The sequence below is a fragment of the Geotrypetes seraphini genome, chromosome 1, assembly GCF_902459505.1.
Source record: "Geotrypetes seraphini chromosome 1, aGeoSer1.1, whole genome shotgun sequence".
NCBI lineage: Eukaryota > Metazoa > Chordata > Amphibia > Gymnophiona > Dermophiidae > Geotrypetes > Geotrypetes seraphini.
Genome location: NC_047084.1, coordinates 136,051,562 through 136,066,358, shown reverse-complemented (window position 1 = coordinate 136,066,358; position 14,797 = coordinate 136,051,562). Strand labels below are relative to the sequence as shown.

General features: G+C 42.5%; 1 protein-coding gene across 2 annotated transcripts in view; it reads left to right on the top strand.

Moving 5' to 3' along the window:
* SCLT1 (sodium channel and clathrin linker 1) overlaps nt 1-14,797 on the top strand; it is a 207,738-nt gene that overhangs the window by 54,966 nt on the left and 137,975 nt on the right. For both annotated transcript variants that reach the window (XM_033939153.1, XM_033939143.1), the window contains exons 9-11: nt 1,815-1,880; nt 8,697-8,767; nt 14,525-14,615. In XM_033939153.1, coding sequence (XP_033795044.1) covers nt 1,815-1,880; nt 8,697-8,767; nt 14,525-14,615 — 228 coding nt within the window. The remainder of the gene's footprint in view (nt 1-1,814; nt 1,881-8,696; nt 8,768-14,524; nt 14,616-14,797) is intronic.

The window sequence follows — 14,797 nt, the reverse complement described above, 5'->3', positions numbered from 1 at the left end:
AAACCAAGGTTTTACTGTATTTGTAAACCACTTTATTTGTCCCCAAAGAAAGGTAGTTTATTAAATCCATTACCTTTAACCCCCCCCCCCCTTTTCTTGTAGTGATTGCTTTATCTTGACTGTATTAGTGAGTATGTAAATAACGTCTGGAGAGTTGGTGTATAACACTGATGTTGACCTGGGGAGGGAGGGATGTATTGAACATGTAGTTCCTTTTAGTGCTGGTTAGAGATCATAGGTGCTGGGGGTGGGGGGGGGTTGGAAGGGGTGGGTTTCACATAAAATTGGATCTGCATGGGAGCTGCTATGTTGTGGATTTGTCTATGTTTATTTCCTTTTTACTTGTACCTTTGACTTTTGTACATGATGTTTTTCTTGGATAGTTGCATTTTGTATTTTCTCGTATGCATTGATCCTTTAATAAACACATTTTCAAAAAAAAAAAGAATGAATAGCACCAGGGCTGTTGCAAAAGGTGAGTAAACGGGTCAGCCTTCCTGGATGCCAAGACTAGGGAAAGTATTATGCTTCCCTTTAGAGGCAGCTGGTGAGTGTGCAGATGTGCGAAAAGCAAATCTTACTGTGAGAGCCATTTTGTTTAGTATTTGGACATCACCCCTACCGATGAACTTGGGGGGGTGGGGGTGGGGGTTTCAGCAGGAGGAAGTGGGCATCCGTCCTGCGGGGCGGGGTGTCTCGGAAGGGGGTGGTGGCAGGAGGATTTGGGCACTCCTCCTCCTGCCACAGACATTCGGGAGTGGGGGGGCTTCAGGGATTCCGACAGGAGGGAGTGGGCATCCCTCCTGCTGGTTGGCTTTCGTGGGAGGGGGGTTCCCTGCCATTTCCACTAAACTGATCATGGCAGGGAGATTCCCTTGCCGTGATCGGCTCAGCAGCTGTGTCTATTTGAAATTTAGGCCAGCATTTTGCTTACCTATATTTCAGGCGCCTGTTGTGGCCCTAGGCAGGGAGATGCCTAAGGCCACTTCCAGACAAAACCACACCTAGCCTTGGGCAAGCTTAAGTGGCCCTACGCACCTCTCTAGGCTAGCGAAAACACCTACATTGTAGGCTGCCTACCTCGGGGTGGGAGTTTGGTTGTTTTTTTTTAGAAACGTGCATCCCAATTGGCTAATTAGACAGCGATCGGATGCCTACCACCGCCTACAATTGGGACGCCATTTATAGAATTTCCACCCAAATATACAAGCCGAGACATGAATGATATGTTCTGGATTCTATAATCATTATTTCACTTTTGGGGATTTGTGGTTATTACACTGGACCTGAATTGGATTTTCCATCGCATCAGTTTGGGGAGCCAAGTGCTTCAGATAAGTGCACATATTATTTTTTGACTATACTTTGAACATTTATATTATTTCAAGGGGTAAGTTTGAACATTATCACATTACAGATTATCTTGACACTTTGGCAGGAACACAGTGATGGTTCTCCTCAATTTGTGGTCCTAATTTTTTGGTTTTAATGACCTTGGTGGAGGAGTACTGAGCACAATGTGTAAATATTCTCTATGAATTAGCAAATATATTCTTTGTGATAAATCTCAATCTCTCTCAATGTCTTTTCTCGCTCGCTCTCTATAAATAAATAACAAAATGTTCAGCATTGGGATTTTTTTTTTAATAACTGTTGAATATGAATGCTGTTTTACAGTGAATTTCCCAAATATTTAAGTAAGTGTTGAACATACAAAGTGATAACAAAGTTTATCAATAGTAAGGTCTCTAGAGTAAGATAAGCTGACATTCATACCTGTATATTAACTGCAAACCTTTAACTCTCCATTTTAGGACCAGTTGAGTGGCTTTCAGCAGCTAACTAGACAACTTCACGAAGCTAAGGAACAAGTGGAATCAGTAAGCATATAACAACGGAAAGCGTGAGCAAAGTCATCACCATTCGGTTCCAGAGAATAAAGGATTCTGTAAAGGTTCCATTCCTTAGGGCTGTGATGTTTGAAAATGTCAACTGTTATTTTCTTGGCCTGTTAATCCACGATCCAGTCGGGTTTTTAGGATTTCCCCAATGAATATGCATGAGATTTATTTGCATGCACTGCTTTCATTGTATGCAAATAGATCTCGTGCATATTCATTGGGGAAATCCTGAAAACCCGACTGGATTGCGGCTCTCGAGGAAGGACTTTGACACCCCTGAACTAGAGGCTGGGCCAGACAGAGAATAAAAAAATATTGATTTAGGTTTAACATTTTTTATTAATCTATATATATAAAATCGGAGGTATGTATGTGTGTGTGTATGTATGTATGTGTGTGTGTGTGTATGTGCCGCGATCACGCAAAAACGGCTTGCCCGATTTGAACAAAACTTGGTATGCTGATCCCTCACTACCTGGGGTGATATGTTCTGGGGGTCTAGCGGCCCACCTGCACACGTGGGCGGAGCTACAAACAGAAAATCAGATTTCACCCATTCATGTCAATGGAAAAAATGTAAAAAGCTGCCAACGCAATAACGGCTTGCCCGATTTGAACGAAACTTGGTATGCAGATCCCTCACTACCTGGGGTGGCTAGGCTAGGCACCTTGACCAATCAGTCCTTAGGATTAGTGGGGATGGGCGGACCCGCTATGCCTAAGGCCTGATTGGTCCAGGCTTCTACAGCCTGGGCCAATCAGGCCTTAGATTTAGCGGGGATGGGCCGGGAAGGGGCGGGCCCGTCTCATTTCCACGAGGCGGGCCCGTCGGCTGGACGGCAGCAAGACCCGTCCAGCCGACCAACATTGAAAGGTTTGTTGGGGGAGGGAGATTAGTTGGGGCGGGGGATCGTTGGGCTTTCCGGCAGGAGGAGTTGGGCATCCTCCTGTCGGCGATTACGAGTTTGGGGGGGAGGGGGTTCCGGGGTTCCGACAGGAGGAGTTGGGCATCCTCCTGTCGGCGATTACGAGTTTGGGGGGGGGGAGGGGGTTCCGGGGTTCCGACAGGAGGAGTTAGGCATCCTCCTGTCGGTGATGGGACAGGCGGCCGCAACCGCTATACATATTGCAGCAGGGAGATCCCTTGCTGCCATAAGTATAGCGTCCGCGTCTAATTTAACCCGATTCTCTAACCGGCGTTTGTACCATGGACACCGGTTACAGAATCGGGGTTTAGTATAGGCCGATTCTGAATAGGACGCCTCTCCCTGGCGTCCTATACAGAATCAGGGCCTCGGTGTCTTGCGGGCCTCGCCTTCAATATAGGCGGCCTGCCTGAGGAGCATTTTTTTTTTTTTAAACGTGCATCCCGATTGGCTGATTAGACAGCTGTAGGACGCCTACAGCTGCCTAAAATCGGGACGCACTTTTGGAGAATCAGGGCCTTAGGGGCTAAACTGAATAGTACCTTAAAGCAGAAACAACTGAACTTAAACTTCACATGAGCCTCCATCGGCAACCAATGCAGGAGTCAGTAGGAAGGTGTCACATGATCGAACTTCTTCAGCCCGAAAATCAGCCTGACCGCCGCATTTTGCACCAGTTGTAATCACCCTTTGGCTTCTTCTGGATTGTATTTAGTAATGTATTTGATGTACGTGGTTGATGGACACTAATTACATTTTATATCAATTTACATCCCAGAACTGACAATACATATGTGCAAACAAATTTCTAAAATAAAATGATTGTAATACAAGAACTTCTGATTAAAACGGATATTTGTGTCACATAAACCTCTATTTCTGATTGTTCTACTTGGTTTGTAAACCTCTCTGATATTGGAGACCAGTAATTTCAACAAGTAAATTTATTTACATTTCATAACAAATTCCTTCTTTCCAAAAGCCTCAAGTTTGCCTCAAATATTTGCATCTAGGATCACACCGACCAAGGGCTCTCTTCTTCCAAATCTCAAATTGCTAACCCTGACCACATGGAAATGGAGCGACATTTAAGTTCCACTCGAAGCCTCCAAATAACTGCAGGCAATAGATCGGTTGCTGCGAAAAAAAATCATGTACAGTGGTGCCTCGCATAACGAACGCCTCGCACAGCGAACGCTGCGCACAATGAACTTCATGTCTTGCTTCCCACAACGAACTTCGTTTCACACAACGAAGTCGCCCGAGCTGCATCCTTCCGCGCAGGCACCGCGCTTAACTGCCCTCTCTCCGCCTGGCTCCCTGTGCAGTGGCTGACTGCTGATGCGTTGGGGGGGGCGGAGCTACTCTCGCCGCTTCCCCGCCAGTAGAGCAGAGATCTGCCTTGCAGAAACAACTGCCCTCTGACCGGCCTTTATCGCTGAAACAAGCACTGGCGCTACAGCCGACACCCCGCCGAGAAGAGAAAGTGATGTCGGCAGGGAAAGAAGCACGGTATCAAGCAGCTGTGGGTCCTGCACCGCCGATGCGGCTGCATCCACTGAGAGAGCCAGCGAAACTGAATGCACATCATTCGGGCGGGAAAATGCCAACTCAACCGGCGCCATTACTACATCTTCCCCCGAAGCGTCCACATACCCTGCAGCGCATAACCCCGATGGTGTTTGCCGCTTCCCACACCGGAAACAACTTTTAACCACCTCTGCTGCCATGTTACTGCACCGAAAAAGAGAAAAAACTAACACCACAGAACGTGAAAACCACCGGGCCAACCAAAAATAAGCCAAGAAAAAAAAAATGAACAGTTAAGTCCCAGTTTTTGTGTTGTTTTAAAAAACAATTATGTTTTTAGATGGATTTATACATTTAAAAAAAAAATGGTCTTAGAGATATTTGGAGCATTGAGATTAAGCATCAAATTAATGCATCTCAATGGCCACGACTTTGGTCTTGGAGGATAAGATGTACAATGTCAGCATCTATGAGACAAACTTGTTTTTTTATTTTACATAGAGCTCTATGGACCCCTACACGTTTACATAGAATTGATAGCTCTAAGTCTAATAGATGTTGGCATTGTCATCTAGAAGCAGGGACATTAGATCATCTTTTATTCTATTGTCCATTCATATTAACATTTTGGAAATCAATTTGGCCCCAAATAAATAGGATGTTAGAAAATCCAGTAGCCTTGACATATGATACAATTCTATTTGGTACTACAATGAGAGCCCATAGTCAAATCTCATCAAATAACAACAAACTTTTATTTATAATGACTGGAATAGCAATACAGCAAATTACACGTAATTGGAAAAATTGGGACAGATTGAACTATAATTTCTGGTGGAACTCAGTTTGCCATATATATAAGATGGAACATGCATTTGCAACACAAAAAGGATATATGAATAAGTTCAAGAAGATTTGGGGACCATTAACAGAATATTGCAATATTTGAATTTCATTTTCCCATGATAAGAAAATAGTATAAAGAAGGAGGGGGGGAGGGGTTAAGGGGAGGGAATTATTCTCTTTATCATATATTATAAATAAAATATTATAATAGATGATATTCTTACATGAAAATAACGTAATAAAGGGAGGGGGAAAAGGTTCATATTTAAATAATAATTGATAAAATCATTACAATATATATATTGTATAACTTTATAAGAAAAATAATTACAATTATATGATATATAAAACCATAAGAAAAATAAGACAAGAAATGTTATATATAAAATATATTATAAAAATATCAAGTGTATTGTTAAGATAATTGTATGAAAATTTATGACACTTGTTGTTAAATGGAAAAAAAATTCAATAAAAAAACTTAAACCAGAAAAAAATAAAATAAAAAATAAAAAGATGTATCTAAATAAAAATAATAACCAAAAATTTTTTATGTCATCTTAGCATATTTTATGCTATAGAACGAATAATTTTTTTTAACATGTATTGTTATGGGAAAACGCGTTTCCCATAACGAACTTTTCGCATAACAAACTTGCTCCTGGAACCAATTAAGTTCGTTGTGTGAGGCACCACTCTTATCCTACCTGCACTTTTAAGTGGAAGGAGCTGCACGTGCTCAGCACATTAAACCGTTTTCCAATTTATTTTCAAAATTTATACACCGTCTCTATCTAGATGGTTTCATCTAAAACAGGAGAAACAAACAAAACTGCAGACTGTGTACAAGATGCAGGCAAAAATTGATTGTACCAGGCTGCAGTTTTGATTGTTTTTTCTGCAGACAAAGTTGGACTTTTTCCTTTGTTTTGTTTCCATCTAAAACATACATAAAATCAACATTACAAAAAGTTGAGTCGGCTTGACATTTCTTTTTTTTTTTTTTTTGCCTCTAACTGGTTTATAAATCTTTATTCATTTTCTTATGTTACAACAAGTGTTTTTAAATAAATTCATTATAAACTTGAACAAACACACTTGATTAACTCACATATTAATATCAAATTTAACATTTCTTTAGAAAATCAATATAAGGCTTGACATTTCTTGCCCACTTCAATCTGTTACCTGTACAAACAGAAACCTTTCCTTACACGAAAGCCGATACAAATGACTACCTTTTCAATAGTTTTTTTAAATTTCAGTCTTGTCAACACACAGGCGTAATTGCCCCACATTTTTAACACATGCCACACAAAAAGCAGCTGCTCTAGTCTAAGCATATCGCACTTTAGTTCTGAGCTCTGGGAAAATTGTTCTGTCCCTGCTCTGTCATCATTACTACTATTACCGTGTTTCCCCGAAAATAGGACAGTGTCTTTTTTATAAATTTTGGGCCCAAAAAATGCACTAGGTCTGATTTTCGGGGTAGGGCTTATTTTTTCATGTATATGATCTCTCGCTTCCTCCCTTTACCCCAGTTCTTCCTCTTTCCTCCCCTCTCACCCATCCCTTGTGCCTTCCCTCTGCAGCATCTTTCTATCCCTCCCTCCCATCCCCCTATGCAGCAGAACCCTTGCCAGCTTCTATCTTTCCCTCCCTCCCCCCATCCCTTGTGCAGCAGAACCCTTGAGCACACCCCCGCCATGCAACTGAACCCCTGCCAACCCTCCCATCCCTCCATCCTATCCAAACCCCGCAGACTGCAAGCCCTACATACCTCCCTCCAGAGCACCGTTAGGCCAGCAGTACTCTGAACAGGCTACTTTCGCGACCTTCTCCCTCTGCCCTGGATTCGCAGGCAGCAGTGCTTCTCCCCGCTCCCTGCCTCTGCCACGCAGCCAATCTTTCCATCTCTCCCTCCCGAACCCTGCCGACCCTCCTGCCGCGAGACCTACATACCTCCCTCCACAGAGCAGCGTCGGAACACTCTAAACAGGCTGCTTCATGATTTTCTCCTACTGGGGCATTCCCTCTACCGCATCACTGATGATGTCATCAGCAACGCGGCACACGGAAGGCCCTGGCGGGAGAAGACTACGAAGCAGCCTGTTTAGAGTAATGCCAACACTGCTTTTTGGAGGGAGGTATGTAGGTCTTGCAGTCGGCGGGGTTCAGATGGGAGGGTCAGCGGGGGTTCGCCTGCGTGGCGGGGGGCTGCTCAAGGGTTCTGCTGCATAGAAGAGAGGGATAGAAGGTGTGCAAAGGTTCTTCTGCTGAACGAGGGATGGGAGGGAGGTATAGAAAGATGCTGTACACAGTACAAGGGTTCTGCTGCACATGGGGATTGGGAGGGAGGGAGGGATAGAAAGATGCTGCTGAGGGAAGGCACAAGGGGATGGGTGAGAGGGGAGGAAAGATGCTGCACATGTGGGGGAGAGAAAGAAAAGAGGAAGAATTGGGTGAAGCAGAGGAAGGGAGAGATGAGCATTGTACATGAAAAAAAATAAGACCTATCCTGAAAAAAAAAACAAAAAAACCTTGGTGCATTTTTTTGGGCCCAAAATTAATATATGGCAATGTCTTATTTTAATCTAATGTAATGCTTAGTTTTTTATACCGAGACTTAAATCCAGGAAAGCTTCACTTGGTTTACAGTAAATTAGGTTAGGCTAAAAAATAAAAGACGAAAGATAGTAAGGAAGTTAATGACCAAAATGTTTAGTAAACAGAATAGTTTTCAAGGATTTTCGAAAAAAGGAAAGAGTTAAAGGTTCGCAAAAAAAGTGGAAGATCATTCCAAAGTTGGGTAAATTTGATGGACAGAGATTGGGAAACCCGGGATTTATCACTTATATAGTGCTGAAAGGCATACGCAGCACTGTACATTTAATAGACTGTCCCTGCTCAGAAGAGCTTACAATCTAGCTTGGACAGACAGACAAGACATATAGGGTTAAAGATGCGGAACCGAAGGTGAGAAGAGTTTGGAGTTGAAGGAGTCCTGAAGAGGTGGGCTTTTAACTAGGCCTTGAACACTGCCAGAGATGGAGCCCGCTGTAACTCCTTTTTGTGCCTAATCAATTCTGCTGTCTACAGAAAACACTCTCACTATAGGTGAGAAATCATGGTATTTTACTGTGTGTCAGGCTTGACGCTGGCATTAAAAGCTGAATTAATGTGGTTTAGTGTGTGTTAATTGACCAGAAATGTGTTTTGGTAGCTTAATAAATAGGCCTGTATGTTTTTGTAATGATCTCGGAACACATTTTGTGATTGCCTCTTCCAGTTCTAAACCTGGTTTGGTAAAGCATAAAACTGATTTACTTTTGCATGGGTTTATTTTAATCTCTGTATTTTTAATAGCATTTTGGATCAACCTTTTTGAACTAATTTTGCATATACAATAGAACCTTCTTTACTTAGTAAGTGAGAAAAGATTAAAATATGTACCTTCAAGACTCTGAACCAACTTCACTGTTTTTATTTGTAGACGAACAAACAATTTTTGCAGACGGTGACGAAACAGAATTTAGAAATAGAACAATTCCACAAGCAACTGAGGTATAGCTACAATTGTACAGATGGATGGATTTTTTTTTTTTTAATTTATAGACTTTTGGAAGGGCCTGTCAAAACTGATAGGCAAACTAGACAGGTATGAATATGCAATACCAAGAGCACCCGATTTAATATCTCAAAGCCCCACTCAAAAGCGTCAAATTGTGCTCAGGACCATTTGCTGGTAAAAAGATCACGAGCGGGGTGGACCCCTTTCAATCTCTACACTTTAAGCTCATTTTCTGGTGGCCATAGTGATCCGTGAGTTAATAAATGTCCATTGCTACCACTTATGGTACTATCACATCTCAGGACTTGGAATTACTATTTGAGATAAGTGATAAGTTCCTAAAACATCTTGACAACTGATCCACTTATCTCTTTCCTCTCAATAGTGACCTACTGTCCTTTTGATCACTTTTCTCCTCAACAATGAATTTCCTGTCTAATTACTTCTCTTTCTTCTTCCCTTCTTGAAGTCAGTCAATTTGTACCTTTGCTTAATCCAGGGGTGCCCAATGTCGGTCCTCGAGGGCCGCAATCCAGTCGGGTTTTCAGGATTTCCCCAATGAATATGCATGAGATCTATTAGCATACAATGAAAGCAGTGCATATTCATTGGGGAAATCCTGAAAACCCGACTGGATTGCGGCCCTCAAGGAGGGACTTTGAGATCCCTGCTTTAGCGAATCAGGTTTTAGGTGAGATTTAGACGTCCAAACAATGTCCTTAATGTTTTATTATTATGTTATTAGAATGGCGATTTTATGCTGTTTTTCATTATAATTGTAATACTAGGAGTTGGATCTGTTTATGCTTTTATTTATTTTCTCTTCCATCAGACAGAGTGACTGGGATTCAGACCAGCAACATTAGGATAGAAGGGCATAGGTTTAACCAGTGTTGTTATAGAGTGAGCTAGCAAGCTGTATAGCAATTGTAAAACTGGGCATTGTAAGGAAGTCTACTTTTGAGCACAGTTTAGGCTTCAGATAGACCTGAGTTCTATGGATGGAACTTAAGCACAGCTCTCTGGGTTTCTATTTTTGCTTTATTAAGCTCACTTTGCTAATTAGAGGACAAGATCCATTAACTGAAGCACAGCACATGAAAAACATAGCTTTAGTTTTCTTGCTAAAAAGCTACCCTTTTTTTCTGACTAAACAGTGCTCCAATCAGCTCATTCTTGAAAGCAAAGAAAGCACATGACAAAAATATATAGATTGCATACATAACTTCATTTGCAAAAGCTTAAAAACAGATACAGACCTTAGCATGGCTTCTACTTCATTGCAAATGGAGGTTTCTTTGCTTTCGAGAGTGAGCTGATTGGAGCAATGTTTAGTCAGGGAAAAAAGGGTAGCTTTTTAGCAAGAAAACTAAAGCTATGTTTTTCATGTGCTGTGCTTCAGTTAATGGATCTTTTCCTCTAATTAGCAAATAACATTGCTGTTTGTCCACAAAAATAGAAAGTTTTGCATGCAATATATCTGTTTTGATGTGCCCCGTTTATATGGTGCCTTATTAAATGTATTTTGAGCTTAATAAAGCAAAAATAAAAACCCAGAGAGCTATTTAGCAGATCGCATTAAGGACATCCAAACTGTGCCTACGTTCCGGAAGAACGTCCAAAGACTGCCTAAGTTCCATCCATAGAATTCGGGTCTATCTGAAGCTCAAAAGTAGACCTGGTTTTCAGCCACCTAAAATATAGGCATGATATGGATGCCCTAGGTCGCTCAATATTATGTAAATAAATCAAAGGATGCCCAAATTGAGTCATTGTCCAAACCACACCCACGCCTATTGTGTTAGGTGCGAGTTTTAAACATGGGCTTCTATGAAATTGTGGTGGCGTCTACGTCCGTTCGACACCTAAGTACCAATTATCGCTTGTTAAGACCCTTAATTGGCTCATTAACTACTTAGATTAGAGGCCTGAAGCACGCCTAACATTAGGCATGACGTAGGCCCCCTTTTTAGAATCAGGGCCTTATTGTTAACTCAAGGATCACTATGACCACCAAAAAGTGAGATTAAAGTGTAGTGATTGAAAGTAAAAGACACAGCTTAGGGGGGTCCACCCCGCTCGTTGTCTTTTTACCAGCAAATGGTCCTGAGCACTTTTTGACGCTTTTTGAGTGGAGTTTTGAGATATTAAATTGGTTGCTCTTGGTATTGTCATGTTATACATTTCACTCAAGTGGTAATGAATAGCATTTCCCCCAAGTTTTTGTGTGTAGGTATGAATATGCAGCACTGCTGTGACCTCCCTCCATTCCTGGAACTTTTCTTCTCTCAGACTTGTATGTAATGTGAGTGATTATTTTGCAGCTGGTAAATACAAGGGCCGATTGAAAAGTAATGAGCCTGCTTCTGGTTTTCTTTCCAAGAAGCAGACATGGCAATACTGCGCTGGTTCTTGTGAAGCTCATACATCGTTTAAGAACCTGCAGTTGGGCTGCCGTAGTCTTCATTGTTGGGTCACAGCGAGAGGAAGAACTTCTTGGAAAGAGCAGTAATGAATCTCTTGGCATTCCCAGCCTTTTAAAAAAAAAAAAAAACTGCATGGAAGTGAAAAATGCCACAGCCAGAGCGCTAAAAGTGACGTCGCAAAACGGTCTGCTGCAAAAAAAATGTATTGCATGCGAGGGACGCTACTTTGAATAAGAAAAATGTTCAGAGCCTCATCTGATTCTAAATGTAAAAAGACGGTCTCGTTACTTTTCAATCAGTCCTCATCCTTACGCATTGCGTAGCTCATGTACATTTATCAACAGAGAGGCAATCCTGGGATGTGCTGTAGCACTATTATGTGGAGTTTCTTCTTCACCTTTGAATGTGCTTCAGATGGTCCAGAAATCAGTTTACAAGTAATATGGTATTAAGTATGGTGATATTGTCTTTGGTGTATTCAGTTCATTGTGATTGTCAGTATTTCACCAATATTAGTTCCTCTTCTCTTTACGGTCTGGGTAGGCTGTTGTGGTCACAAAGTCTGGGTAAATTAGTTGCAATGTGTAGGTGTGGTTCGCACACTTGATGCTTTTGATAGCTAGACCTACGTATATTTGAAATGTCTTGCCACCCAGGTGGCATCTTCAAAAGCAGGTAAAGACTTAATATGTTTGCAGTGTTATAGAATAGGCTCATGTAAGCAATACAGGTGGCTTAAATAGCAACACCATAATTGGCTCTAAGCATTATTCTATAAAGAACGCTCTTCCCCCCTCCCCACTCCTCTACCTCTATGTGCAACATGACTCCCTCTCTCTCACTGTCTACCATCTTTCTTCCTTCCTGCAAAGGAAGTGGAAAAAGAGAGAGCGAGGGATCCAGGATGCATGTCTCATATTTCTCCCTCTCAAGCTCAACATTTCTCCTATCACCCCTCTCCAGCGCCATGTCACGTTTCTCCATTCATTCCCTCCAACATTCCAACATTCCTCCCTCTTGCATCCTTTTTCATCTGTCCCCCCTTTCTCTCTCCACCACAACATCCAATATTTCTCCCTCCCTCTTCTCCACTACCATGTCCAACAATTCTCCCAAGATTTACAAAGAGCCGCAATGGGTAGAGAAGGGGGTCTGAGATATTCCAGGTCTCTCACTCTCTTCCCTCCCTAAGGTCTAGCTTCTCTCCCCTCTTTTTCCCTTCCAACCCCTCGCAGGTCTCTGCACCTCTCATCCCTCCCCCCGCCAACCCATAGTCAAAGCTCTCTTTCCCCTCTCCAGGCCTGACCCTTTTTTCTCCCTCCAAACCCCCCAAGGGCCTTCCCGGGTACCAGGCCCAGCAGAGAGATCTTGGGTGCAGAAGCATGGCCCTCTCATGGCAGCTAAACCCTACAACGCCTCTGCCCCCTTCCACTCTGCCATATTTGGGTCGTGCACCTCCCCGCCAGGCCTACCAAGATATCTGGTGGTCTAGTGGAGGTCTTCGTGGTAGGAGTGCGGCTTTTTCACTCCTGTCTCCTTGTGACATTTCTTGTAGTACCGCAAGAGGTCACAGCAGCCATTTTAGAAGGGAGCAGTGAGGTGGCAGGAAGACCACGAAGACCCCCTGCTGGACTACCAGATACCTTGGTAGGCCTGGGGGGAGGTGTGACCCAAATATGGCATGACCCAAATATGGCGAGGGCATTGTAGGGTTAAGCTGCCATTAGATAACATAGAAACATAGAGTATGACGGCAGAAAAGGACCGACGGCCAAACAAGTCTGCCCACTCGAATAACCCACCCCCCTAAGAACTTCCTCGAAGTGAACCCACATGTTTATTCCATTTATTCTTAAAATCGAGCACGTTGCTGGCCTCTACTACCTGAAGTGGAAGATTATTCCAATGATCAACTACCCTTTTTGTGAAGAAATACTTCCTAATGTCCCCATGAATTCTCCCACCCCTGATTTTTAGCGGATGCCCTCTTGTCGCCATAGGTCCTCTAAGGAAAAATATATCTTCTTCCACTTCTATACGGCCAGTAACATATTTGAACGTCTCTATCATGTCTCCCCTCTCTCAGCATTCTTCAAGCGAGTATAACTGCAACCTACCTAGACGTTCTTCATATGGGAGATCATTGAGTCCTGAGACCATCCTAGTGGCCAATCTCTGAACCGACTCTATTCTCAGCACATCCATGCTTCTGCCCCCAAGATCTCTTTGCTGGGCCTGATACCCAGGAAGGCCCTTGGCGGGAAGGGAAATCATGGGTTTGAAGGGAGAAAAAAGGGTCGGGCCTAGAGAGGGGAGAGAGAGCCTTGGCTATGGGTTGGGGGGGAAGGATAAGAGGTGCAGAGACCTGGAATATCTCAACCCCCCTTCTCTACTCATTGCGAGAGAAAGAGGGGAGAGAAGTTGGACGTTGGGGAGGGTTGAGAGTGAGAGACCTGGAATATCTCAAACTCCCTTCTCTACCCATTGCGGCTCTTTGTAAATCTTGGGAGAACTGTTAGACATGGTGGTGGAGAGGAGCGAGGGAGGGAGAAATATTGGCCACCTTGATAAGCACCTTCAGCAGGGGCCAATGTTTCTCCTTTTACTGTCCTCATTATCTCTCTTCACTTCACACTGACCACTGGCCACCTGGATAACCACTGGTGTTCCTTCACCAGTACAAATGAACAAAACCACCATGGGTAAGTGGTATTTTTAGTGGTATTGTAAAACTAAAATGGTTCAACAGCAATATTCTTCACTTCTTTGATTTTCTGTATACTTTCCTCTGAGTGAGAACTTCTGCTGCTTAAATAGCTTTAGGTTACAGGAGTTATTGCATTTTTAAATCTAAATTTTTTTTATTATGTGAACTGATATTTCATCTTCTAAATTTTCTGAAAGTAGAGAAATAATATTTAAGGTAAGCATAGATGGAAAAAAATAAGAAATGTTAAAATTAATTTCAAAAAATAATAGTAAAAATTGAAGAACTAAGGCCAGTACTGGACAGACTTGCACGGTCTGTGTCTGTATATGGTCGTTTGGGGGAGGATAGGCTGGAGAGGGCTTCAATGGCTGGGAGGGTGTAGATGGACTGGAGTGAGCTTTGATGGAGACTTCAGCAGTAGGAACCCAAGCACAGTACCGGGTGTAGCTTTGGATTCTTGCCCAGAAATAGCTAAGAAGAAGAAAAAAACACTAACAAATTTTTAGATTGAATCAGGATGGGCAGACTAGATGGACCATTTGGGTCTTTATCTGCCGTCATCTACTATGTTACTATGTTTTCTCTGAAAGTAAAATTTATTTTTTTTAACACAGACAGACAAAACTGGACTCGAGAGCAGCAACTGTGAAGGTGGAAGACATGACCAGGCTAATAGAAAATCTGCAAGAGCAGATAAGGCGAAAGGTGAGCTTTTGGATATCAAACAATTTGGATTTAGGTAAATGTGACACGTAAGGTGTGGCTTCTTGGGATTTTGGTATAATTCACGTTTATCATTTTTGATCAACTTTTATGGATTTGGCATTTGTGTTCTGTCTATGTGACCGACGTATTCTGTTAGAATGAGTTTTCTATGCAGCATTTTG